Below are 26,204 nucleotides of genomic sequence, written 5' to 3' on the forward strand. Positions count from 1 at the left end.
GTTCAAAATTTTTATTGAATTAATGGGTTGCTATGGTTTCACACCACAGAGCTTTCAAATCAATGAATCCCACCCACTTTCAAATGCTTGTGAAATTCTCTATGTATGAGGTTTAGAAGCTCTTCTATTTTATAGCTTTATTTATAATTCTATTTATAATAATTTGTAATTGTAACAAACTCATTCTTGTGTTTGCCGACCTGTTTAATTTGTACATTTGAGCCAACTTAGCAGTATTTTTAATGCCGAACATTAAAAACTCTCGAGTTTATAGTTTTTAGCAGAGCTCCTGCATTTTTTAAATTATTTGGCCACATTAGACAATATTCTTTGCTGAGTACCTCCCATATCTGCACACCACACAACTCTGATTAGATTAAGTATTTTGTCTGAAAAGTCTGTTGAGCTAATTGTAAGCGTCAGCTTAACGAACAGTAATGGCCCTCATGTGGAGAAAAAGCATATTGTCTTGGGGCTACTGGAGATAGAATATAGCTGTATGTGCCTGTCTAGGGCGATTGCGGGCCAGGTCCCTATTCCAGTTGCACTTGCGATTACAGCCTAACTGACGCCGGCCTTGTCGTTAGGGTTGTTTACTCAAGCAGCGACAGACTGTTCACATGATGCATTTACACAATAATGGCCCATCACACGGGGAATGCTTTAGAATTCACTGTTGGAGGCATCGGTCCTTCACAGGCATGGAAACGGCTCTGTGTGTGTGCGCTTTTACGCTTCGCCGACCAAGCCATAAATGTTTACTCTGTCTGGATGCCCTGCTGTCTTCACAGGTGACTGGGAGGGTGGTTTGGGTACACTGTTGCCACCCGTGTTAAATTATCCCCCACTTGGAACGGGATTGCGACTTTTACAGCCGGAGATATTTTTCTGGGCTTAGGGTTGGGTGTTTTCCTTTCATTTTATTGATAACAAAGGAGAAAGCACGTAGAGGAAAAAGTTGCATTTGATTAAGAGGGCTAGAGGAATTCCCATAGAGATTTTGCATGTGGGCTCAGCACACAGTCTCACTGACTCTCACAGTTCAGGTCCTTACTTCTGTCACAAGAACTGCGTTGGCCTGTCTCAATAGTTTGTGATTATGAGAAATAAACGTGGTGAATCATTGATGGAAATTTGCATGATAATGTTTTGATACATGAATCTAATCTCATTTTACACTTCTGTCTGTTTTGGAGCAGTGATTTTCACCCATAAAGATCTGGCTTTGAAGTGTCAGTGCTTACAGTGTATGATTTCAGTAACTATTATAAAAAAGATTTGGTTTATTTCATTTGAAAGTGCCCGTTATTACAGATTTTTTTTTAAAATCTGTGATTCTGTATGTATGCAAATACTGCAGTTGCTAATATTCAAGAGCATTTTCTCAGAAATATACAAAAAACAATCATCCATTTGTAATAATGCCCTTTGTACCATTGCAGTACATATTCTAATAGCTTGCTGGCTAACATGTTACAGCTAAATGAAGGCTAACAGTGATGTGCTACTCTCCTGGAGGCTCTTAGTCAAAATTGTCAGATAGGACTGAGCCTGAGACATTGTCCACCGGGTTGCAGAAAAAACATACTTGTCAATATAGCATCCTGACGTCAGGTTGCCATCAGTTACCATAATAGAGTTGTGTATCTAAACGTAGTACTCCCATTCAGACTACACTGATTGTTCCATCTTCCCACTTGCTACCATGCGTCAGGGTACTTTATTCAGAACCTTCATTCCTGGCTGAAGAGATGCTGCTGTTCTGTTGTATCAATGACCACTGAGTGTTCATTTCACCTGCAAATTATGGCTGTGTAACCACCACATAATTGAAGTTATCACATACAGACTTATAAACTTATGACTCTGATAGCTTCACATTGCTACACAGTAATAGGTTTTGCCTAATGGTCAATTTTACATATGAATGTTGCTTTGAGACTGGGCAGCTCAACAATCAGGGCTGTAGATGTCGCCTGGGAGATGTGCAGTGTGTGCTTAAAGCCATAATGAGAGGAAACATATTATTGAATGGAGAAAACAGGCTCACCCCTAAGCTTTAGGGCTGATATAAGCATGGCACGTCTTTTGCATTATGTGATATTCTTCTTTTATTTGTGTTAGGCTGTGATTGTATGGCATAATGTTAACTGTACTTGGCAGTACTAGACCTGCATGTCCTTTGGATGGTGCCAGTGGGTCAGAGTATTCTACTGTTGAGGCAATGCAATGACTGCTAAGTGGGCCACTTATAAAACATTGTCAGTACAAACACATAATGCCTTGACCAAAATTATGTTTGTAGAATACTACATTGGATTTTAAGCCTTGTTTCAGTAGGTAGCTAGTACTTGAAACTGTTTTATACTATCTTCTGGCTTTAAAATCCAGCAAGTATGCAAAATGTCTTTCCATGGGGCTGCTGGGTAGCTCATTTGGTTAGAGCACCACACTGTTGCATGAACAAGCTCTATGGTCTTGGGTTAAATTCGGGCCGTGCCAGTACTGATTGTGGCTGGTAGCACCATAATGCAACGTGTAATTGGCAATTGCATCACCCAGGGTACGGGAGGGCTCAGTCAGTCAGGGGTCCGTGTTTCGTCACTTTCTAGAGACCCCCCGTGGTTGGGTGGACGCCCGTGGACTGCATAATGAAGCCACATATGTGATGTCTTCCTCCATATCAGCTTTATGCAAGCTTGGATATTATGGGCTCTGATGTGAAAAGAAGCAGGCTGGTAACATCACATTTTTCAGAGGAGAACTGCAATTGTCTGCAATTCACTGTACCAAATCGGCAGGGAGGGATTGTGCATAAACGCGGCTACAAATGGTAACTGGATATTCCAAAATTGGGTGGGATTTGGACATACTCAACCCCACACTGGGTGCCAAATTATTTTTTTTAAATGTGTTTCCGATCGTCAGTTTGTTGTGAGCTGTGTTATTTGTCAGACTGACATTTGAATGTATGTGAATAAAACACAATTTTGTGGATGAGTTTTGGGGAAGACATGGGATCCTTTCACATCTGGGAAGAAAAATCTCTTGAACACATCTGGTACATTGCTAACAGACCATTTATATTGCTTCTGGCCATTCCAATAAATGTATTTTGTGTTATACTGTACATCTAATTTTTCTAATTAATTGAAATCAAATCATATTATATCTCTACAGAGAAGATATTTCTGGATGTGAAAGATGTGTGGTGAAGCATGCAAGGTTTGCAGCTTATTGGACTTGAATATTTATTATGTAAGTTCAAAAGTCTGAATTCTTAGATACTAGTTGACATTAGAATCTCTGCACAGAAAATCATACCAAAATCAAAATTTTCAGAGGATAATTGTTTCTGGTTTGCAACTGCTTATGTACGTGTTTCTTGGACGCACTGTACACATTATTTTCTTGGTAATACAACTAGATTTGGACTAGAGATCGATGTGGTGCCCCAGCCCCAATGCCGATAGCCCTGCAGTGCAAGCACTATTTAGTGAATCAGACTACGGTAATCAATTGCTTATGGATTACGTTCCCTCAAGATCATCATCAGGTAAGATTTGACTTGATTGTTATACAACTTTGTTTTATTAATTATTTTTTAGCAAGCAGCCTAATCCGCCTGATTATGTGCCATTTGCGATATGATTAGCTAGTAGGCTATTTTTCTTTATTATTCGTGACGCCTGTGAGTTTGTGACGTTTGTTGTCAAAGCAGTATAGGGCTCCCAATGTTTTATAATTGCTGACGTGCTGATAATGTGCACTTAAACTTTTTTTTTAATTATTTTTTTTTATTGCAAATCTAAAATTGTGGAATACGGAGCTAAATCAATAAAAAATATATATGGCTGTGTCCCAAATGTTATGATGGCCACTGCATTGCATTGGAAAACATTGGGGAGGAGTTTTAATTTCTGAACCTGGATCGTCCACCTGTGCGCACATGCATAATGAAAAGGTAGACCAACTGGGTTGATTTCATGGTGAAAGTTAATTTCTTTTGTTGGTGACTGAAGTTTTTAACCACTAACACACACATAAGACAAAGCTGCTGATGTCACCAGTAGCTTTCATGCCTAATGAAAAGATAGTCCACTTCCCTTCCATTATTGTAAAATATTTAGATACCCACTGTTGTTGATTCTCTGTGATCGTGGCAGCTTTTGAAGTTGAGTAATTGATTAATCTTGAACAGCAATGCAATATTCATGACTTGGTCTGAATAGCGAGAGGGTGTTTGCCTCAAAGAACCACTCTCTCTTACCTGTGATTATGTTGCACATTTGGTTTTGAATTGGTGCAGTGGCTAGCTCTTGCTAAAAAAAAAGGCTGTCCAGGAGACAGCCATTGCATACAGACTCTTGATTTTGAAAATGCATGGGCACCATTGCTTGTAGTGCTCACTGGTACTCAGGTCTGCGATGAACATCAGAGAGACATTATCACATTTTCTGAAAGGGGCAATGTTTAGCTTAGGAAGGTTGCTGGACTTTTTCTTGCGACGAAGAAAGACTGGGTCGTACCGGAAGGGATCATGGAAAAGTCGAAGCTACACTGTCACAGATGTCAGGTACTTGGGTATGGAAAATTGTGCGTATGGAACAAGATGTTATAGAGGCCTCGTTTCGTGATTTGAATCTGGCTTTGTGCAAGATTCAGCGCTAATGTTGATGTTTTAGTTCAGTTTAGTTGATGTTGTGCTTGTTTCTAGTTTTCAACTAAATATTTGATATTTCATTTTAACATTGTTTCTGCTTCAGATTCAATGTTGATCATTACTTATAATTGCCACAAAACCAAAGTTTTCCCAGTAAGATATGTTCCTTATACAACTTTGTTTGATAGTAACACTGAGATTAGTTTCGCACTCCCGTTGATAATCACATTGCTTTTTGCTTATAGGGATAGAAAAAACAGCAAAAGGGTTCTGTTACAGTATAGTCGAGTTGGTTTTCATACCTATGTGAACGCTGGTATAAATAATAATGTTGTATAAATAGCATACCATTTGTGGGAAATTAGATACTGTGACCACGTAGAAGCTTTTGTTCCAATTTGCATTGTGGAGTTAATATGAATTTAATGACTGTTAGTAAATATTGTGTTTAATGGAACAGTCCAGTAAAAATGTGAAATATTAATAGCTGTGGATGAATGGAGCAATATGCTAATGTGACAGAGCAGGGATGATTATTTCCCTTTTTTTTTAGCAAATTGCAGCTGTAGGCTGCCACTTTTCATCAGAACCTTTCTTTCAGTTAGAGGATGATACTGGGTGGTGGATGTTAAGGTCATGGTGCATTCCAGTACTCATGGCTCTGAGATTAGAACAGGACATGTACACTGCTCCTGCATTACACCCTTTCTTTTTGCCTGCAAATGCACCTATGTGGCTTCACTGATTTTATAATCGGGTACAGCAGAAGCCGTTCTCATCAATTTATAAGCCAATTAATGCACAAGCCTATTCTTTTAAAACCTTGTAGGTAACTCAAACATTTGTTTGCCAGATAGTAAGGAAACGCATCAACAACAAGTCTTTCTACAGTACAAATCAGAATGTTTCAGGAGATGCACCTTTTAGACAGCTACTGGAACACAATGTAGTATCAGCGGATTCATTGAGGCAACACTTGATATCGCAATCGAATTGAAGGAAAAAAGGCATCGGAGCACCTCTAGTGTTGAGTTTGTGTAAAACCTGTGAAGTTCATTGTGGCCAAGTGTGTATTGTTATTTGTAATATGATTTAAATGGAGCATGACCAACGGACCCCTGATTCTCTCCACAGGCCCCTGGACAATGAGACCCTGTTTTTGTCCACTTCACTGGAGGAGGATTCCGTGTTTGCGGAACCGTCCCAGATGCCTGATGGCTCCTTGCCTGAGCCTCGGTCTCCAGAGTCTCTGCCCACCATCTCCACTGCACCCTCCGAGTCCTCCGCACCTAACGCCTCGCGAGAAACTGCCCCCGGGGGAGTGAGTGTGCGGAAACGTCGCCGCCTTGCTGCCAGCCCTGGGGGGCTTCGCTGGAACTCTGCAGGTACCTGGCTGCACCCTTCCTCTTTCAGAGTACTGCTTACTGTACTCCAACCTGCCCCCCTGTCTGTTCTGCTTACTGTACTCCACCTGCCTGTCACTGTACTGCTTACTATAGTCTTTAGGTTAGATTAGATTAGATTAGCCTTTATTGTCACTCTTAAGAGAAATTTGTCTTGGGCATTCGAGAGACACAGGTGACGTATACATGTGTAATCAACTACAGTTAACATGCAGTAGTCCACCCTTTCTCTCTCACTATACTGCTGACTATACTTCACCCTGCCCCTCTGACTGTACTCATTACTGTACTCCACCTGCATATAACTATACTGCTTACTAAACTCCACCCCACCTTTGTTATTGTACTGTTTACCATACTCCAACCTGCCTTTCTCACTGTACTGCTTACTATACTCCACCCTGCCTATTTTACTATATTACATTACATTACATTTATTTGGCAGACGCTTTTATCCAAAGCAACATACAAAAGTGCATTTCATGGTCATGGACAACTACAGAACACAGGTTCAATAAGATACGATACTCATTTCATACAGCTATTTCTAGCCAAGAACACAGTTTAGTTCACACAGTGAACACTATTCTGACCTAATTTATCCCAAGCCAAACTAGGGAGAAGAACAAGCTACGATATTAGGACAAATACAATTTACTAAAAAGTGCTGGAATGGGGGTACATTTATCATGAGTGTCATGAAAGGGGGGGATTTAAAGTGAAATGATGTACAGAGTGGTGATAGTTAGTCCAGGTATAGTCTGAAGAGATGCATCTTCAGACCACGGCGGAAGATGGGTAGTGTGGGAGAGGTTCGAAGAGGGACAGGGAGTTCATTCCACCACTGGGGAGCTAGGGTGGAGAAGCTCTGTGATCCCTTTACTCGGGTGGGAGGGGGTACAAGGCGCCCTGCTGCTGCAGAGCGGAGTGGTCGAACAGAAGTATAGAATCGAATCATGTCCTGCAAATAGATAGGGGCCATCCTGTTGGCTGCAGTGTAGGCGAGGGTCAGGACTTTGAACCTGATCCTGGCAGTGACCAGTAGCCAGTGGAGTGACCGCAGCAGAGGAGTGACATGGGAGAATTTGGGAAGGTTGTAGATGAGGTGAGTCGGGCAGTGGCATTTTGAATCATCTGTAGTGGCTGTATGGCACAAGCTGGCAGGCTTGCAAGGAGTGAGTTGCAGTAAACAAGGCGGGAGGTCACCATAGCCTGGACACGCAGCTGGGTGGAGTGCGTAGTCAGGTATGGTTGAATCCTTCTGATGTTGTACAGAAAGAATCTGCAGGACCGTGATGTTGCCTTGCTGTGCTTGAGGTCCAGCTGGTCGTCCAGGACCACCCCCAGGCTCTTTGCAGAGTGAGAGGCAGTCACGGTGGTGCCATCAACCGTAATTGAGAGCTCACGTAGTAGGGAGGTCTTGTATGGGAAGAACAGCAGCTCAGTTTTGTTGAGGTTGAGCTTCAGGTGGTGGCTGGCCATCCAGGTAGAGATGTCAGCCAGGCAGGAAGATATTTTATCATCAACCTGTGAGGCAGAGGGGGGGAAAGAAGAGAAGAATTGTGTGTCCTCTGCATAACAATGATAGGAGAAGCCGTGTGAATTAATAACTAAACCATGAGATTTGGTGTATATGGAGAACAGCAGAGGACCCAGTACAGATCCCTGTGGTACTCCCGTAACAAAGGTATGAGAAGCGGAGGCAGACCCCATCCAGGTGACCTGGTAGGACCTATCTGCAAGATATGAAGCAAACCAAGACAGGGCGGTCCTAACAATGCCCATCTCAGCCAAGGTGGAGAGGAGTGTTTTGTGGTTGACCGTGTCGAATGCTGCAGACAGGTCACGGAGGATCAGGACAGAGGAGAGGCATGAGGCTCGTGCAGTGGCGACTGCCTCCGTCACAGCCAGGAGGGCAGGCTCTGTTGAGTGCCCAGGTCGGAAGCCAGACTGTTGAGGGTCTAGAAGGTTGTTCTGTTATACTATATTATAAACTATCCCCCTATATATACTGCATACCGTAGTCTGGCCTACACTCCACCTGGAGTGCTGTAGGCAGGTTACAGTGGTGCTTTAAAATATATTTTGGCAAAATACTAGCTTAGTCTGTGCTGTACAGTTTTAAGCCATTTTTATTGCAGCAGTTTCTGCTTTGTCTTGTGTCTTGTCTCGCTTCAACTTACATGATACATAGTTTGTAATTAGACTAAGGGCTCTGTTTTCCAGAATCAATGCTGCACGTTTCATGGGCACAGTCATTGACTATTGAATGTTGATATTGTCATAACCAGATGGGGAGCGAACAGTTCAAAGTGCGTGGTGCAGGTAGAAATTGGGCTGGAATATGCTGTATATATTATCAGTGGGTATGTTTCTGCTGGATTCATTCATAGCCAATTAAATGACCTCTTTTCATTCCGTTTAAGAGCTGTGTGCTTTGTGCAGGGCATACTGCCAATTTTCGTCTTCTACCACTGCAATGGAAGTTGAGGATAAGGATATACTGTACTAATCAGACATTTCTCTTAGATGTTCTTTTGTGAGAGGAGTAGAGTTGGGCTTTCACTTTGTTGGAATTGTCTTCCTCCAGAATTTCAGTAAAACATTTTCTAATTGTTTAAACATGTAGCTTTAACGCACTATCCAACAGTATCTTGAAGTTTCATTTAACAAAAATAAAACCAGGGAAGATCATAACAATGCCAGTGATCCCATTCACAACAGTAAAATGACTCGGTATGAACTGTTGTTCCGATGAAAGAAAGCATATAACACATGATTTTATCATTAATTCACAACAATGGCATGGCTTACTTAATCTAAACTGAAGGAATTAAAATTGTAAAAAGAAAAAAGATATTGAACAATAAATTCAAAGTGTGCATTCTTTCCTCCTTATAGAATTTATATCAAAGTGGAATAGGACCGCGTATGATCCCTGAAAACTGTTGATTGGCTTTTGAATACGGTGTGGTCATGTCCACATGGTATGAGAGAGCCCCAAAATGAGAAATCCGCCGTACGCTGGGCTGTGACTGGTGCTGTCGACGTGGTCTGAGCCGGCAGGAGGTGAGAGCACAATGAAAGCCCTCACACTGAACTGTTCAATACACACCCTATTAAACACAACATATTGATCCCAGTGAGTCTACTGTCATGTCAGTACAATACTAACCAGCGCAAGTATTGCCATACCCATACATAAACGGTACATGTGACAAACCACCTGACCACCTGATCCTCATAATCTAAGGCAGAGACTTGAATAATCGCACTGGTGTGCAGGAAAGACAGAAGAGGAGAATAACACATTAAAAAGGCCTCACATATTACGAAAAAACATATACATTATATTTTGTTTGTAATACATAATTTAAGTTTGAGCAGGATGATATAGCATCTTTTGTTGGGAGAACGTTTTATGCTTGGAGGTCATGCTTTGGAACTTGCACACGATCAAAAAAGTACCCCAAAGTTAGTGAGGAGACTGAAGAAGAGTGATTGCTGAGAGTGCCTGGCAGCACTGTTTTTATTTTTTATTTTAGTTGTTTATTTTTTCAAGGTTCGCATCTAGCCTTTTATTTTTGTGTTTATTGTGCTTGCAACCTTAGGGCTCCAGCATAATAAAAAACCAAATTGTGTAACTTTTCTTTTGTGTAAAAACGGGTGGGTAGGGACCACAGATGAAAATTAGCTCTTGAGCTAACTCTGACACTGTACCATTTGACGCAACTGTGGAAATGTTGATTACTGTGTGTTGTCCCTTTTAAATAAACAAATAAATAAATAATCGTGCTTACCAGTAAGAAACAGCGAAATATTAAAAAGCTGACGCATTGTGAGGGAAGGTTGACCAGGCAGTTTTGATTTGTCTTTCACCTCATATGAATAAACAAAGGACGGTATTGTGTAACCTCACCTGAGCTTGTGAAGGAGCCATAGAGAGAGTGGGGCAGATTGCCGAGACAAAGAACAGATCCCACTGTGCGGCAGTTCTTTAATGCCCTGTTATGGTATAGAATGTGTGCTGTATGTTGACATTACCATGTGCGCTCCAGTATAAATTTCTTTTCTTTACTTAAATAATTCGGGGGAGTGAAAATACTTGGGAACTGCACACCTGACCTAGCAGCTTTGCACAGTTGGGGGCAGATTGTTTATTGTGAAGAGATATTAAAGCAGTGAACGGTGAAGGGGAGATGTGGGCATTCAGTTCAACTCACACTTTGATTGACAGTTATTAGTGAAAGAGGAGTCAGTCCTGTCCGAAAAGTTTCTGCTCTAGACTTCCTCTAAATTTCAGTAACCTTCTATAGATAGTGCAGTATTAGACATTTACCTCATTGAGACTGCAAGCGAGTATTTTTGTGGTTTGTTTCTCAGTATCAGTGGGTAAGTATCTCAGGATAATAATATACAGAGATAACTTGAGATTTTAAAGAAGCCCATAAAACTTTTGCTGATATTGAAATGGTTAGTATTAGATTTGTATTTTTACTGTATGGTAGTGGTGTCCCTGCCTACTTTGGAAATCTGTTGCACAGCTCTTAGCTGGATTACTTCCTATCTTGATAGATGCTTCCTCTAGAAAGCATCGTAACCTCTCAACGGGTATCCCCTGGGTTCAGGGCTTGGGCCTATCCTCCTCTCTCTTTACGCTCTCTAAAATTCTTCATTCTGAAATGTCCCCCCACGGCCTGCATTAACACTGCTATGCTAATGACACACAGCTTTTTCTCCTTCCACTCCTTGGTCTCAGCACATCTTAGCTTGCCTGTACGATATCTATAGTGGAGGTTTTACTAGACAACAAACTGTCCCTCTCTAAGAACTTCACAGTGGGCCAGTATGCTGGGTGTGCATGGTCTAACATTAAACCTCTTATCTCCTGCTTCTAGCCACCTATTTCAGCTCGCATCAGTTTTAAAGCCTTGGTTCCAGCCTATCACACAGCTGAATTAACCATTCTGGCATATATTCTGCTGCCTTTTGGGCGCCAGGCAAGAGTCATTTGCCAAAAGCCCAATCCCACTGCTGTAGGCCATGACCAGACACTCGTGGTGTTGATTTAAAATCTATTATATCTATAGATTCCTTGAAAAAAGGTCACACAGCCCTAAAATGTTGCATATGCACGGCCCATGCCTTTTTACCACATGCTTACCAGATTACATTTGTTTGGGCCACTGCATTCAATTTCCTGCACACTGATGACAACATTTCCTCTTCAACCAGCAGTCATACACACACAAAACTTTGTCGTAGTAATCTATGGGCCCAGGAACTCAGTCATTTTGAAATATGTATGTTATTTTTTCTTATAACATTATGATTGTGAGAGGAATATTTTGTTTGCATTGAAAACCACTGTGTAATTTCTCAGAGGTCGTTTTAATGGGCTTGATTTGCAGTAAAGTTCAGCAAGTACTTTGGCTGGTTATTTTCATAAACACACAGCTGTCGACTGCACACATCTCACATTTAAGTGCAAATATGACCATGTTACATGAGATAACTGCTAGCTTTAGTGGTGGTGTGAAATTTGATCAATGTGCTAGATGAAATGACTAATGAGTTTGCATTTGGTCTCTGAGTTGCTTTATGCTGGGCTGAAAATAGAGCCTTTACACATTTGTTAAATTGAGCAAATCTGGTTGTCACTTGTCATTTTTTAGTCATTGATTTCTAAAAAGAATTCTTAGGCATAAATGACTAAATACCTACGTGCTTTGCCAGGCAATTAAAAGTAGTCATGATGGTCATCAAAATGTTCCTGGTTTGAATGCCACTGAATACATTTCTGATTTTTGACTGGACCACAACAGCGGGGCCAGCCCTACAAACGCGAATGTCTGTGACTGAGTGCGTGATGAACTTACCATTGGTCGGCCGGATCATGTGTGTTAGGTCCAGCCATATACTGGGTTTTAACCTGGTCTTGTTAAATATTTCAAAATAGGAAATAAATCTGATAAACCTTAAAGGATGCAGTGTTTGTGTAGGGTAGTGAGGCACCAGTCTTCTGCTCTCTGAGGTCTTTACATGCTCTAGGCCTCTTATATATTTATACATCAACAATGTTTTTATTTATACTGTATACCAGTCGGTTTGTGTAGAGCTGCTACTAAATAACAATGAAGGATTAGAAGGGAAGTAACACTCTATAAATGATCACCTCAGGAAAGCTCCTGGTTGGCTTATTGCAGTGCAGCTCTTCAGGCACAGTGATTAATATCAGCGAATCAATATTTCATCAAAATGGCCAGTTTGCTACAGCAGGCAAGCTACTCTGTCGTGTAATTGAGCCGATTGAGGTCAGGGATTGTTTTCAAGAGCTGTATAAGTGATTGTGGTGTCATTTCAGTGTTGATCCCTGCTGGCCGCACAATGCACAACTGTGGGTTTGGCTGACTCAAAGGAACCGCTGGTGTGGACCTCCATTAATTTTGTTTTTTTGTCTGAGAAGACTAATGCTGTTTGGGGAAATATCACAATGTTCTCTTGTGTTTCTGTGTCTGCAGTAAGCACACCACCCCTCTGCAATGTCCTAAGTTTTGTAGGGGTACAAATGACCACAAATAAACATTTAACATTTTTCACGTCATCAAATTTAACTTTTTACTTAATACCAAAACAGTAATTTAACACAGGCAACGGAAGGTTGACATCTCCATGACTAAATATAATTCCTTCTGTCTGTTGCGCTGGCTCTGGTGAAATATGTCCATTTGTTATACCATAATGTGGGGAAGGAAGTTCCTCTTTATATCAGTTTGTTGCTAAGCATGGCAACCCGTTTTTTGGAAATTATACTGGTTGTTTTAGCATGATAAATACTTTCTTGTTGTTAGGAGAATTCAAATTTTGTCTCATCTTTCAGACCTAATTGGTCCCTTGACCAATGAGTGAGCCAGTGCTGTGTGGAGTTTAGAGGAGAATATATTGCTATATAACATTGCTGTACATATATTGATATATAACAGCTATATATTGCTGATTGACATTGAATCCTCATTGGCTGATCCACTGGAATCTCAATATGTTTGATTGATGTGTGTATCACAGAATGTGTATTAATTTATTAAGTGGGTAGTTGGCTTGAGAAGTTGAGACTTTTTCTTTGTGCCTATTTACCTTTTTGAAACATTCAATCACGCCTCAGCTAAAAAAAAAATGATCGGCAGCAACTAGCAAGATACAGCTCAGCTGGTGATTTTAATTGTTTTAAAAGATAGTTGTAATTGTTTTGGAAAATAAATTACATTTACCGAAGAAACTGTAGAATCCCCCTTTTCACATACTGTACTGTAAGTGAACATGTGTCACTACAGTGTAGTAACCACTCTATTATGTCCAGAGTGACATCGATCCAGCTGCGTATGCTTGAAAGGCACAGTTATTGCTGCCTTGGGCACAAGGGTAAATAAATTATAAAGAACTCTGCCCATGTGATGACTGTACACCACTGTGTCCTCTAAACCACAATGGGATTCTGCTTGGTAAAACTGTCTGCGTTATCACACAGAAGGTCAATTCAAGCTTATGGCTCTAAGAAGTAGGTGCGTTGTCAGATAATGGAAATGTGAAACAATTTCCAACCCATTGTTACTTTGCGTCCAATCCAGCATGAATGATTAAGATAACTTTTTTTGTACTATAGATCATCCCTTCTCTGGAATAAATCAAGGACTGCTTTGTACATTTTGGCAACCATTATTTTCTTATATAATTGGATTACATGTACGGGTATCAGAGTGAAAAAAGAAGGTAGTTGGTACTTATTTCAACCTCGTATCTAGCTGTGTTTAGGAAACACGGATCCATAACTGAAGGAAGCCAACAATTCTTATGTGTGATCACAGTGATATTCTTCATGTTTAAAAATGACTTAGATTGTACCATATGTGCAATTCCATGTTTTAAGGAGATTGTTTGGTGAGCCATTTTGTGTAACTCATTTTCCTGTTGAAAAGCAGGAAAAATTGCCATGATTATCCCCTATTGCTGACAGCCCCCTAGGCTCAATAGAGGGTGCTGTAATACAGTTGTGTCTACACGAACGGACCATGGGAATGGGCACATTATCTTTGTTGGAATGCAAAGGCAGCAGTTTATTTTCACGCAGTTGGTTTCATAGCTCAGCGCCCCCTTAGATATCGAACCTTCACTCCAAATGACGGCTTTCACTTTTAGCTGACAGCTAGTTTTGACTATCTGTCTTATCAAGTGTCCAGACTGACATAGCTCTTTCTAATATTATTCAGGACAGCTTTGCCTTTTTTAAATGCAATGCCAAAGCCAGGTCAACAAAAGACCATGTCATAAATAAAATAATTAAGACCTGTATATATTGATTTTTTTGAAACCATACTTTTACCAACCATTATGTTTGCAGGCTAATTGTAACACTGCTCATGTAAGTATGGTGGTGATCCTTTTGTAATGTGATGGAAGCATGGCTGTTATCTGAAGGCTTAAAGTGTGGTTTTAGGGTGTAATTTTTTTTCTAAATCTAAGGTTATCCAAACATACATTTATTTTCTGTTACAGTTTCTGAATATAAAACACATATCCGCACACACACTTTAATATTTTGTTTTTACAAGCCTTCATATTCAAAATTATTTCACAGGGAAATATGCCATGTATGAGAACGGATGTATGAGTTTTAGAGGTTGGTGGTTGTTTTTTTTTTAATTTTTTCATCAGGATAATCACAGAGAGCAATTAAGAGGATACAATTGTTAGTTTCAGGAAGTAAGTCTGTTCCAGTGACAGCCACAGCAGTGGGAAGCTATAACAAACAATTCTCCAGCCTGTATCCTGTTCACTGGGGACCTCATTAACACTTTCCCTTCCTAGTATAGTAGTCATCCTAAACCAGGTGTCATATAATGAATGAAATGGGAAAATACACAATTTGCTCCTTGCTACATGCTTTAATTTAGGGCCTTATTTCTTTGTTCCATTTCTTTTACTATATAGGCATGTGTTAATGCCACACACCAGAGACCCAAGCGTAGGGACTGGTGGTGTGACCGAGCCAAGGATATGAGTACTCCTAATCTAAATATATTGTGTAAATGTGTGCTTACACATATAAATACACCTTTTTTTTTGAGTGTATGTGGATGTTTCAGTTCTCAGTTCTTTCTGATTTCAGTTGGCTGGAGCTTTTACCAGACCAGGAACGGTGAGAATAGAACTGCCTGTTTTTTGTCATCAACATCTTTCTCTCCAGCTAAACCTCACACTGTGACAGGAACAGTGCAGCAACAGTTGTCATAGAAACTGGCATTCTTCGCATCACCATAGGCCTATTTTGTTTTGTTCTTTTGATTTCCTGTGTTAATTCAATTCAGCATGCTGTTAAATGTACTTGTTGAGTCACTGCCTTAAAATTATTATTTTTTTAAAATTGCTGTTCTTTTCTCCTGGAACATATGTGAGTTTATAAGCCTTATATTCATGTCTGAAAAGCAAGAAGAGAAAAAAAGGGTCTAGTTTCCACTTAGGAATCACGTCATTTACAATGCAGGAAATGACTGGAATGACTACAGAAGACTATTAAGACAATATTCTTCATTTACAGGAAAAGTATTATATAATATAACATACAGAACCTGACAACAAGGTTACTCCTGAATAATTACAGTTTTATCCTGGACTGAACAAATATTAATGCGTTATCTGTTTAATCCCTGGATTTAGTCAAATTAATTTAGCAACTTCATGTGCAAATGGTATTCAGTCAAGATAGGAGTTTAGTCATATTCAGTAAAACCAGTGTTATGTTCAATAGAGGTAGAAATCCAGGAAATGGGAATATGTATGTCCTTGTGGTGACAAGGCTGGAGGCAGGATCTTTTTAAAGGGAAAGTGAGCTTTTATCAAAAAATACATTTGCCTGTCTCAATTTTATTCAGGCATTTTAAAAGTAAAGTTTTGAAAAAAAAAAAGAAAAACTGTTTTTGCCAACAACCAGAACAGAAATGATTCACATAATTGCACATTTTGCTGAGTTTCATTGAAAATTCTCAGTTATCTACAGGGATGTTTTCAAATGTAAAAATCATGTAGTTACAGTGTAATTGCATAGGTATTAGGGCCACTTAATGTAAAATGATACTAAAAAATTGCTTGTGAACAAATTCTCAGCATGTTATGAACAGTTCTCTAACCCTGTCTGGAAACTGTGACTTAATATTGAAAAAAAACACCCAGCCAGTATGCACATTCTAGCAGTGTGGGAAGCTCTGTGTGAGAATGTGAGTAACACCTCATTTGGCAGATTCATTATTTGAGGCGTGCTGAGCTTTTAGCTTAAGGCTGTCTATTTGGGGGAAAAGATCTTAATGATGCCTTCCAGCTCCTTGAATCTCTTGAGGTTGAAGAAAAAAAAAAATCTCTCAAAACGGACACTAAAATCGACAGGGAAAACTGGGGTCCTATTCATCAGCATTCAACGGTATTTTCATACAGTATTTCACATCCATATTTTAATTATAAATGTAAATTGCGATTATGAATAGTGGATGTTTTCCAGTTCACCATTTGCACCATAAATGAAGGCAATAACAGCCACAGAATCTTACAGGACCCTCCGCACAAGGCGTCTGAACATCCCCAGAAGATACGGACGCAATGTGCCCTATTCTTCACAGATGCTGCAGCTCATGAAGTCACTATGGTTACCATGAAACAGGTTAACCCTGTGCTGGATTGTCAGAGCATTTGGAGTTATGCAGCCATTTAACCAGAGAGGTGAATGTGAATCTGTTGAGACTCAAAGGAGTTATTTGCAGGGTTTTGATAGGTATTACCACTTCAGCAGGAGCATTCTTTCTGTCGTCTTTAACTGGTGCTGGTATCCTTTAACAGTATTGCTGGAATTTCAAGTGATTTACGTCACATAACATAATTCAAATTTAATTTTGTATCTTCTGACTGGATAATATAAAATAAAAACATTAATTTGAACCTCTAGTATTTTATTGGATGTGTCATAATTTGAGCGTAAGTTTTGAAATGCACGCACGTATTCTGTAAAACATACCTGATGTACTTACTTAAACCACTATTCAATAAATGTTTTGACTTCATCAGAATGGGGATCAGTACAACAGGGCGTTCTGCTTTTAGGGTGTTTCGGTCGTCCTGCATATTGACAAGCACGAGGCAAAACAGGCAGATAGCTAAGGGGCATAATATTATTTTATGATACTTTGAATGAGTACCCATAAAATTGGTTATGTCTGGTGCAATGTATCTTCCTTTTCTGGTTTTTTAATGTGTAGGTACTTCTGTTCTCTTGGAGTCTCAGCTTGGTAATAATGAAATCACCTCATGCAACTTTAATTGCCCTGTTGTTAAGTGCGGTGGGAGGACCAGCTGAGCTCAGCTGACCTGTTGGATGAGCTGCATCCAGGCATGTCTGTCTGTGAAACCCTATCCCTTCTTTTCTGGGCTTCCCAGAAGAGGTGCTGGGCAGAATGAGGAACAGAACTGCCATACATAACACTTCTTAACACTACAGTTCTTAACAGCAACTTTGAAATGATTTTCGTCAATTTGAAAAATAAATAGATAAAAAGTTAATTTTAGGCAAGGTTTATGCTTTGTGTTCTGAGGTAGGTTTTCAGATGAAAATACGGTATTCAGTATAGAAGAATCTGTGAAAGAGTGCCCTTGTAAGAAGTGTGTGGCTTTGTGTGTGAAGTTCTGAATTCAGGTGTACTTATTTAACCCTACCCTAATTCTCAGAGTTGCCTTTTCTATTATCAGTCATACATTACATTATTAAATGTTAGTCTGATTAAATGGAGTGGGTGTCACATTTCTAAGGGGTAAATCTGAAGCCGTTGGTTTTTTTTTTTTTGGTTATTTTTGCAGCACCCCGGTGCATAATACTGGTGCAGGGTCGAAATGGGGTGGCCTTGGAGAAGAGGGATTTTTTGGCGGTGGGTACTGGCTGTGTCAGGGTTCTAATAGTTCCCCAGGTATTTCTTGTGGGTAAAAAAAACTTGATAGAATGAAGCATGGGACTATAGTGTGATGTGGGAGTGTGAAAATGGAAGGAAGCATGGAAGGATACTGCATTTTGTTTGTTTCTTATGTATTCTGTAGACTTTTCGACAGACGGCAGATGATAAGCACTTCCTGTGGGTGTGCTATGGCAGAGGTGTCAAGTGACTAACAACCAATTGTATTGGTATCCTGTATCAGCCGTCACCTTAGAAACAATGCAACAAAAGAGGAGCAAAGCCAAGGTGAAATGATATATTGCAGAGTAAAGGCTGTTATAGCAAATAACTTCAGGCTACCGTGCATCTTGTATTGTGAACTGTTCAGGGACATTACAGTATTGGGACAAGGCGTTTTGAGGTGGTATATGATAGCCACAATTATTTTTTCCAGATATTGTATGAAACAACAAAATATCCGGGTATAAAATGATTCCTCTGACTTGCCAAGTGGGAAATCCAGCTAAGGCACTCATGCACAGTGCAGTGCCCTATGTAATCACCTGCGTTGACTGGCAGGAAGTCCCTTGGGGTGACGCAAGATTTCGGCAGCAGAGTATTCCCCTGGTCTTTATTCAGCAGCGACTGACAGGTGCGTGCAGTCTACCTGCATCAAGTGCACCAGTAACTACAGCCTCTCAGCCAGTGGATTGCTGTGTGAGGAAGAAGCGGTCAGTTGGCCTAGTGTGTACTGAAGGATGTGCGCCCTAGTCCACACCCTCCCAAAATGGCTGACAACATTGCCGCAATGGGACGGGCCACATTTGGGATCAATGATTACAAATCGGTGCCAATGAAATGTGACTCATTGCGGTGGGATATGCATTTAATATCCAGGAAAATTAACATCAGTTGAATATTACAGGCCTATTCATGGTTCATGAGCACACACTCTTAGTAACACTGATGAGAGAATAAAGCTCATTGGTACGAAATAATTGAAGAATCATCTCTAAGGTTATGCCCAGTCAAATGTTCTGCTCTGGTGCTGTCAGATGGTCCACAGGGGGTCTTGCCAAACCTGTGATAGGTGACACAGGGCTGGTGTGTGTAGGGCCGGTCTCATCTTGCCGTCCCCAGAGAATTCCTCTGTGGTATTGGTTGTCACCAGGTGTCTATTGTTTCCCTCGTCCAGGGGCGCTTCAGAGGGAGTACGACAGAGCAGACCTGTCCCCCGCGTCTGAGGCCAAGCGCAGCTCCAACGGCGACTCAAACAGCCATGCGGGCATCTGGGGGGACCCGTGCAAGGTAGCCCTGAGGAAGAGCGTCTCGGTGGACGACCGCCTGTACCAGCAGCCGCTCAAAGAGCAGCACAAGCTGCTCAGTCGCCTGGAGAGGGGCAAGAATAAGCTCAGGAACATCCATGTGAGTAGCGCTCTCCCCCAGCTTTAGCGATGGTGAGTGGGTTTCTTCACTCACTTCATTACTGTGGATACTTCTGAAGACTTGTCTGTTGTGGAGCTTTGGCCATGCATGCACTTTCAATACAGTACTTTAAGTGGCTTTCAATAGCATCGCCTTCACTCTTCAAGGGTTCATACTCTAAATGTACTTATATGGTGAAAATATCTGCTCATGAGAATTCGTTGCTGCAACCCAGATTGTGCTCAACATTGTATTTTCTGCTTATATTTTACAAAGACAGAATCTTTTTATTCCTTTGCCCGATTAAGATTAAACAGTACAACCATATTCATGGAACAGTGCCATAATTTATTGTAGTCAAAAGCTGTAACTCTTATCTCCTTCATTTCAAGCACGATATGTTTTCATTATACACTTTATTGACAGCGTACATCGGTGTCTCGTGTAGAGTGCTGTTACTGTATATCTGTTAATGCCACTGTAAAGAACCTTTGGAAAAGAGAAGATTTATCTGAGTACATTCAATGAAAATCCTACTTTATTGATATAAAAGTATCTTTACTGTGGTGCATCCAAAGACGGTCAGACAGACAACTGCTCACACAAATTTGCTCCTGCCATGTTCATTGCTGTTGTGATCCATTGTCTAACATTTATGTAACAACAATTTCCAATGCAAAATAACTTCATTCAGCCTTCTTAGAGCTGATTGAAGCTATGAACTTTCCCTAGAAAACCTTTAGGAGTGTATTTCTGTGCAATTGCCAGCATGTCTATTGAATGGAACTGAAATTCAATTTCAAAGAAGGTAATTGGTGCTGAATAATGCATGGAAACTGTAGATTTGAAGCAGCCTACAAACATCCCCCCTGCAATCTGTCAATCCTTGTGTTCCAAAGCCGGGATCGCCTCGGTATCAGCATGTTGCTGTATGTAAACTTCTGCCATGCATTAAGCACAAGACCCAGGATTATGACAGCTCTCAGACAAGACGAGAAATCAGGCGCGAGTAAACTGAACGTGCCAATAAACTTCCAGTGGGTGGTTTCGTGATGCACTGGAGACCCACGTTCTTTTAACGTAATTTCACATTTGGAAAGTTATTTTTCAGTATGTACGCACATTTAAATGGAAATGTCTTCAGACGTCTCACTAAGTTGGGTGATATAACATCATTTTCACAGAGGAGGGAAATTGACTTTCCCCGTGTTAAATGTAATTGAGCTTTCCATTTTAATATGCAGTTCTTAGTAGCTTTCTAACATTTTCCCCTCCCATGGCCTTAAATGTGTTGATATGAGTGATACTTTATTTTTCAGCTGCAGTTATGGTATTTTCTTTGCTTCCTTACCTCATATGGTTCTGCTTTTTAAACGTTCTGTTAGTTGCAGCAACTGAACGTTAAAGGTAAAGAAAAGGGAAAGTGTGTTGATTTATTTTTTAAATCCTTCCTCATGAGCTTATTGTTTTTAATTATATATTTTTTATGTTGAAGGCATTTGCTCTGATTGATTAGTTTCCAATTCAGAACAGACTTATTAAGAATGTTCTTCAGGGCTGGCACATAATGTATGTGCTTGCTTATGGTCTAATATCAGTAATCAGATTTTGGTGGGAAGGTGATATATAGTGACACAATACTGTTCCATTTGGTTGCATGCCATACGTGTAACAATGTAGCCTTGTCTAAGATCTCATAAGCTAAGCATGGCTGGTCAGTACCTGGAGACACATTGATCATGTCTGAGATGTTTCTCTCCTTCTGTTAATAATTATATGTGTTATCTCAATAATAATAATAATAATAATAATAATACATATTGTAGCAAATGTTTTTGGTCCAGTATGCCATACGCACTATAAGAAGTTTTCTTTTCTCTAGCCATGCATGTGGTGAAGGACTCAATGAGTCATGTAGCATTGTGACAAAGACTATGCTTAACTTTAAGTGAAACTGGGCTCTTTATAGTCACAGTGACATTTTTAGAAGAAGCAGTGGGCCTTTTTGCTATGTTGCTAATTCATTCTGTGGTTCATAAACTATTTAAACATAAACAAGACCCTTATTTGCACAAATATGTAAATTCCACATCATATTTGATCAGTTACAAATAATAGTTCATACTGTATGCTACAACATAAAGGTTAAGCAGTGCTGTCAATCAATTGATATTTAACCTTTTCTTTTTTATATAAATGCCTGACAGTAGTTGCAATTTGGTTTGTTCAGTTATATTGTGATTTGTAAAATGCAGAATTTAACTTTCCCCAAATTTTTAAAGTCAAATTTAAAGTAATTTGGTAGAACAAATCTTTATGTTTTTGATGAACAGCATTTATCATTGACTGTTGCGGTAGGGAAATGTTCAGAGAATTCAATGATAGATTATTACATTAAAGACAGAACCTCCATTCACAAACTAAGAAATGAACAAGATGATTGACTGGTTTGGAATTGGAGATGAAAGATAATGTTTGACTTATACCCAGTCCATTAATCTTTCTGCAAAATAAACTTCATTCAGCAAGCAAAAGGTTAGTATAAATTACCAGGCCCAAACATCCTGTCCTGACATGAACCTATACACTGAAGCTAAGAAAACATTTACGAGAAGTTCTATGTTCCTTGTTCAAAATTTTTTCATTTATTATTATATATGGTTATGCCTCTATGTGGCTTAGTTGAGTCTTGGATTTGGTTGGGTTTGGTACAGTTGTTATGATCTGTGACATAATGTAATTTGTTTGGATTGTGCTGTGCCAGAGCTCTGTACCGTAGTTTCCCAAAATTTAGATACCAGTTTTCAGTGTTTTAGCACACTTCCTAGACCAGTGAGCCCATCTTTGTGCATCAAAAACAAAATTATAAAAATTCTCAAATGGAGAAAAATGAATCATGCTTGTGGGACACTGGAGTTTCATTGGGAACAGCTCATTCAAGCCTGGCTGACTTTAACATGCCCCATCGTTCCAAATAAAATGCTGGTTCGTAGATATCAGAGAGTACCTTTATGAGCATCTCATAGATATTAGATTTGAAATTCTTGTAGATTCCTGCGAAGTGTTACCTCTCAGGAGCCACAACAAACAACCAAGAGTTTCATCATCAGTTGCTCTTTTAACAGACTGTGACTTTACCATTAAAGAACTTTATGTACAATAAAACATTTGTGACCTGCTAAGTATAGTATCCCGTATAGTATCCACTAAGTATATGGTTTAACATTCCTATGCAGGAAAAGAACTATGGGAAATGTATTGAGTATAAAATTGAGGGTGATGTTAAAACTGTGGCTATAATATGAAAATGGTTTTAAAGTAGCAAAGAACTTCATAGAAACAGTTGTTGGATGTGTGTGTGCCATAGCTAGTACTGTGTAACTGGGCTAGGATGGATTTAATTTTGGTTAATGTAACATAACATGACATGGCATAAAATAATGATGAGAACAGGCCACTAAACCCAACATGCTCACGATTTTCCTGCCACTAAAGTATACCTAGTGCTCGGTTTACCTACAAACTAGACAGTATCTAAGCATAGTATCTCATCCACATCTCCGTTGAGGACACACCCCGGAGCGCTACAAGCAAAATGTGAAGTGAGGCGGTAAGAGATATTGAAAATAGCATTTTTAGCAGCATTACATTATGATTACATTATAATTCCATAAAGTTGGTAACAGTAATTATGCAGTGTCATAACAATCTTGACACCGAGTGCACCCCTTAGCGCATGGGAACATTGCACGGTAGCTACTGCCTACACTACCCTGCTCAGATAAGATCCCTCCTGCTACTAGTCTTTGTGTTCTTCCCTGTATTTTATGAATGTGGCTCTACAATTTCATTGAGTCCATTGATTAGTTTGAATTTTAAAGTAAGAGAAAGGGTAAGTATATTTTCATACCTTGAGTAGGTAAATTAATTCACACGTTTCACATTCTTGGTTCAACATGTGAAAGCAAGCCGAGAACACCATAAAGAGGATCATCATTTGGGAATTTTGGGAGCTCTTTAATGAATTTATCCTAGTTTTTTCCATGTATTCACTGAATGCTGTCAAGCCTAGTTAACCTTGCAGCACAGCACTAGTGACAGTGGGAGGCACCATATGCCTCAAAAATCATTGCCAGTTCCTGGGATGGAGACAAACTTACAGAAAATGAACTGAGTTTTTAAATGTATGAATGCGGAATGCATAAAGTAGCATGAACATTGTGAGTTATGAAAAGATGCATTTGGTCTGATTCATTAGAACAGCAAGATGTGTTTCTTGTCGAGTGTGGCAGGCAACAGAGAACAGAATGTCACGGTCTGACTCAGCAGAGGCTTCTATTAAATCTTGTTCTACCTGGTGATTTTGTTCTAAAATGGTTCAAGGATACTCCTGGCCTGAATACACTGATCTCTCAGAAGGTTCAAAGGTATCATTTAGTCCTCTGTCCACTGACATCATTAAATTCACTTTGCATTCAAAACTGTTTTTGTTATTGCAATATATTGTGTCAGTGGCACGATTTTGGCTTTAAGCATTGTCTAATGGTGTATTTTATCAAGGTTATTTGTTGGATTTTTTTGAATATGGGAAGCTCCACTCGTGTTCATGGGGATTTTGGGGGTAGTGATCAGAGACGGGGAGGGAGGGGGGCTATCATGAATGCAACACACTCCATTTTCTGATTCCCCCTCCCCCCCATTTTTCCCTTCGTTTGGCGCCTCCCCACATGGATGGTGCTCTGAACGACCGCCTGTAACGCCTAGCTATGCCTAGAACCAGCCCTGATGTGGGGACATATCCTTTTCATCGGGGCTAAATTGAGGGATTCATGTTTGTCTTTACATTTCAGCCTTTTGGATGAATCTCCTGGAGAGAAGTGTCTCCTCCTCCCAGTGCATCTGCATAAGTTTAGTCCATCTGTCTCGAGGGACACATCAGAAACAGCATGCTTTGCCAGCTCTGAACAAATTAGCCTTTATAAAGTCCAACACTCGATCAGGGCCACTCAGATATTATGTTTCAGAGATGAAAGCCAAACATCACCTCACGTTAATCTGTTACTCTCTGTCTTGAGGAGTACTGCTTGAATAGTGATACTGTTATTCAGTCAGTTAATGTTTGATATCAAGATGTCCTCTCCCTAGCATTAAAGTTCAGTACTTAGCCCACTTGATCTTTCAGATTGAGTCAAGATTTTCACTGTATTCACTGTACACTGTAAGTACTGTAAATAAAGACAAAATAAAGCATATACTTATAAGTACTAAGATTTCTGCCATTAAAAAATACTTATATTATCCAGTCAAAAAGTGGTTAAGATGTGTATTAAAATATACGATTAGTAGTCTTCGGTGTTTAATTCAACATACAGAAGGTTCTACCAGTTAAATGCATTAAGCATGTGAATAATTTAGCAGTTACTGCAAACCACCCGACCAAAAACATCTCAACAGTTAATGGACCATACAATAGGTTACTAAACATTTTAATGCTCATACAAACTGTGCTTTCTGTTGTAAAATAATAGTTAGCTCTTGTCATCAGTGCACTTGTGAGCAGAATTTATCTATTTTTGCTGAAAGATTTCTCCAGCTGGATCTGTGTTGTGTAGGAGAAGGAATGCTTGGGTGATTTTTTTCGTAGAAATCGATGACATTCTGCATGAGTTGTCAGGTACATAAAAGCCTAATTGCATGGTGTCAAGCAAAAGCACAGTGATGCAAATATTCCAGCATTCTTTCTGTTTCTATGCAGTCTAGCCTCAGAGAGAAAATTCTTCCAAATATTTGCATCACTGTGCTTGAGCCAAGACTGCTTTGTTTGCATGGTCAGTTAGGCTTCCCAACTGAAATGGCTGCCATTGTGAAGCTGGCTGCTGAAAGGTACTCTTGAATAGATTGTGGTATAATTTGAGAATTACCTTCAGGTTTAGATAGATGGCACGTTAGAAGATTTGTAATTAGCTTTAACAAAATGGCAAAAAAGAAACAAAATGTGATATTGGAATAGGGTATTTTGTTTGTGCATTATCCTCAAGCACCATCCACAGATCAGCAGAAATTAGCTATTAAAAAAGAGGCATGGAGCCATGACCTTTTTAGCCAGAGAATAATTTAATATCTGTTGACACTTCTTGGCCTTGGTCAGAACAGGTTTAGTTTTCCTGTAGCGCCATTCTGAATGGCATCGAGATGCAGGGGGCAATGTGAGAACACCTCCTGACCAAAGATCACTGATGCTCCTGGACATCACATGTACAGTATATTGGTCATTAGTTGACATAGTATAGTTTTTTTTTTGTTTGTAATCGTGTAGGGTACTAGTTCCTAAATCTGGTTCTGCCCCCCTGCCTTTGTGTGCTGGTTTCTATTCCAACCACAATTCTAGTTCACACCTCAATTCCAAGTGTAAACAGTTGTTGATAACTTTTAACTTGACACTTACAGTATGATATCTAATGAGGAATGATTTGTCCTCATACTGATGGCATATTGTTTCAGAAACCCATTTTCTCGTTTTGATTAAATTACTTTTAATTAAATTAGTTTTCAGACAGCTGATACTTTCATTTTCAGTAATATGTCTTGGAAAGTGATTCCTTTGGAAAGAGATTGAAACTTGCTTAGGACAAAACTCATGGTTGAACTTAAGCACATGTTTTGAATAACCTTAAGTGATCAAGAGAGTCGCTGTAGCAAAAACCAGCAAATGTAGTGGGGCCCCTGGACCAAGTTTTGGAACAACTGATG

General features: G+C 39.8%; 1 protein-coding gene across 2 annotated transcripts in view; it reads left to right on the top strand.

The window, feature by feature from the left end:
- Nucleotides 1–26,204, top strand: part of ankfn1a (ankyrin repeat and fibronectin type III domain containing 1a) — a 128,531-nt gene that overhangs the window by 10,176 nt on the left and 92,151 nt on the right. For both annotated transcript variants that reach the window (XM_064323083.1, XM_064323084.1), the window contains exons 4-5: nucleotides 5,798–6,048; nucleotides 19,225–19,454. In XM_064323083.1, coding sequence (XP_064179153.1) covers nucleotides 5,798–6,048; nucleotides 19,225–19,454 — 481 coding nt within the window. The remainder of the gene's footprint in view (nucleotides 1–5,797; nucleotides 6,049–19,224; nucleotides 19,455–26,204) is intronic.

Source organism: Anguilla rostrata, chromosome 2 (genome assembly GCF_018555375.3).
Source record: "Anguilla rostrata isolate EN2019 chromosome 2, ASM1855537v3, whole genome shotgun sequence".
Classification (NCBI taxonomy): domain Eukaryota; kingdom Metazoa; phylum Chordata; class Actinopteri; order Anguilliformes; family Anguillidae; genus Anguilla; species Anguilla rostrata.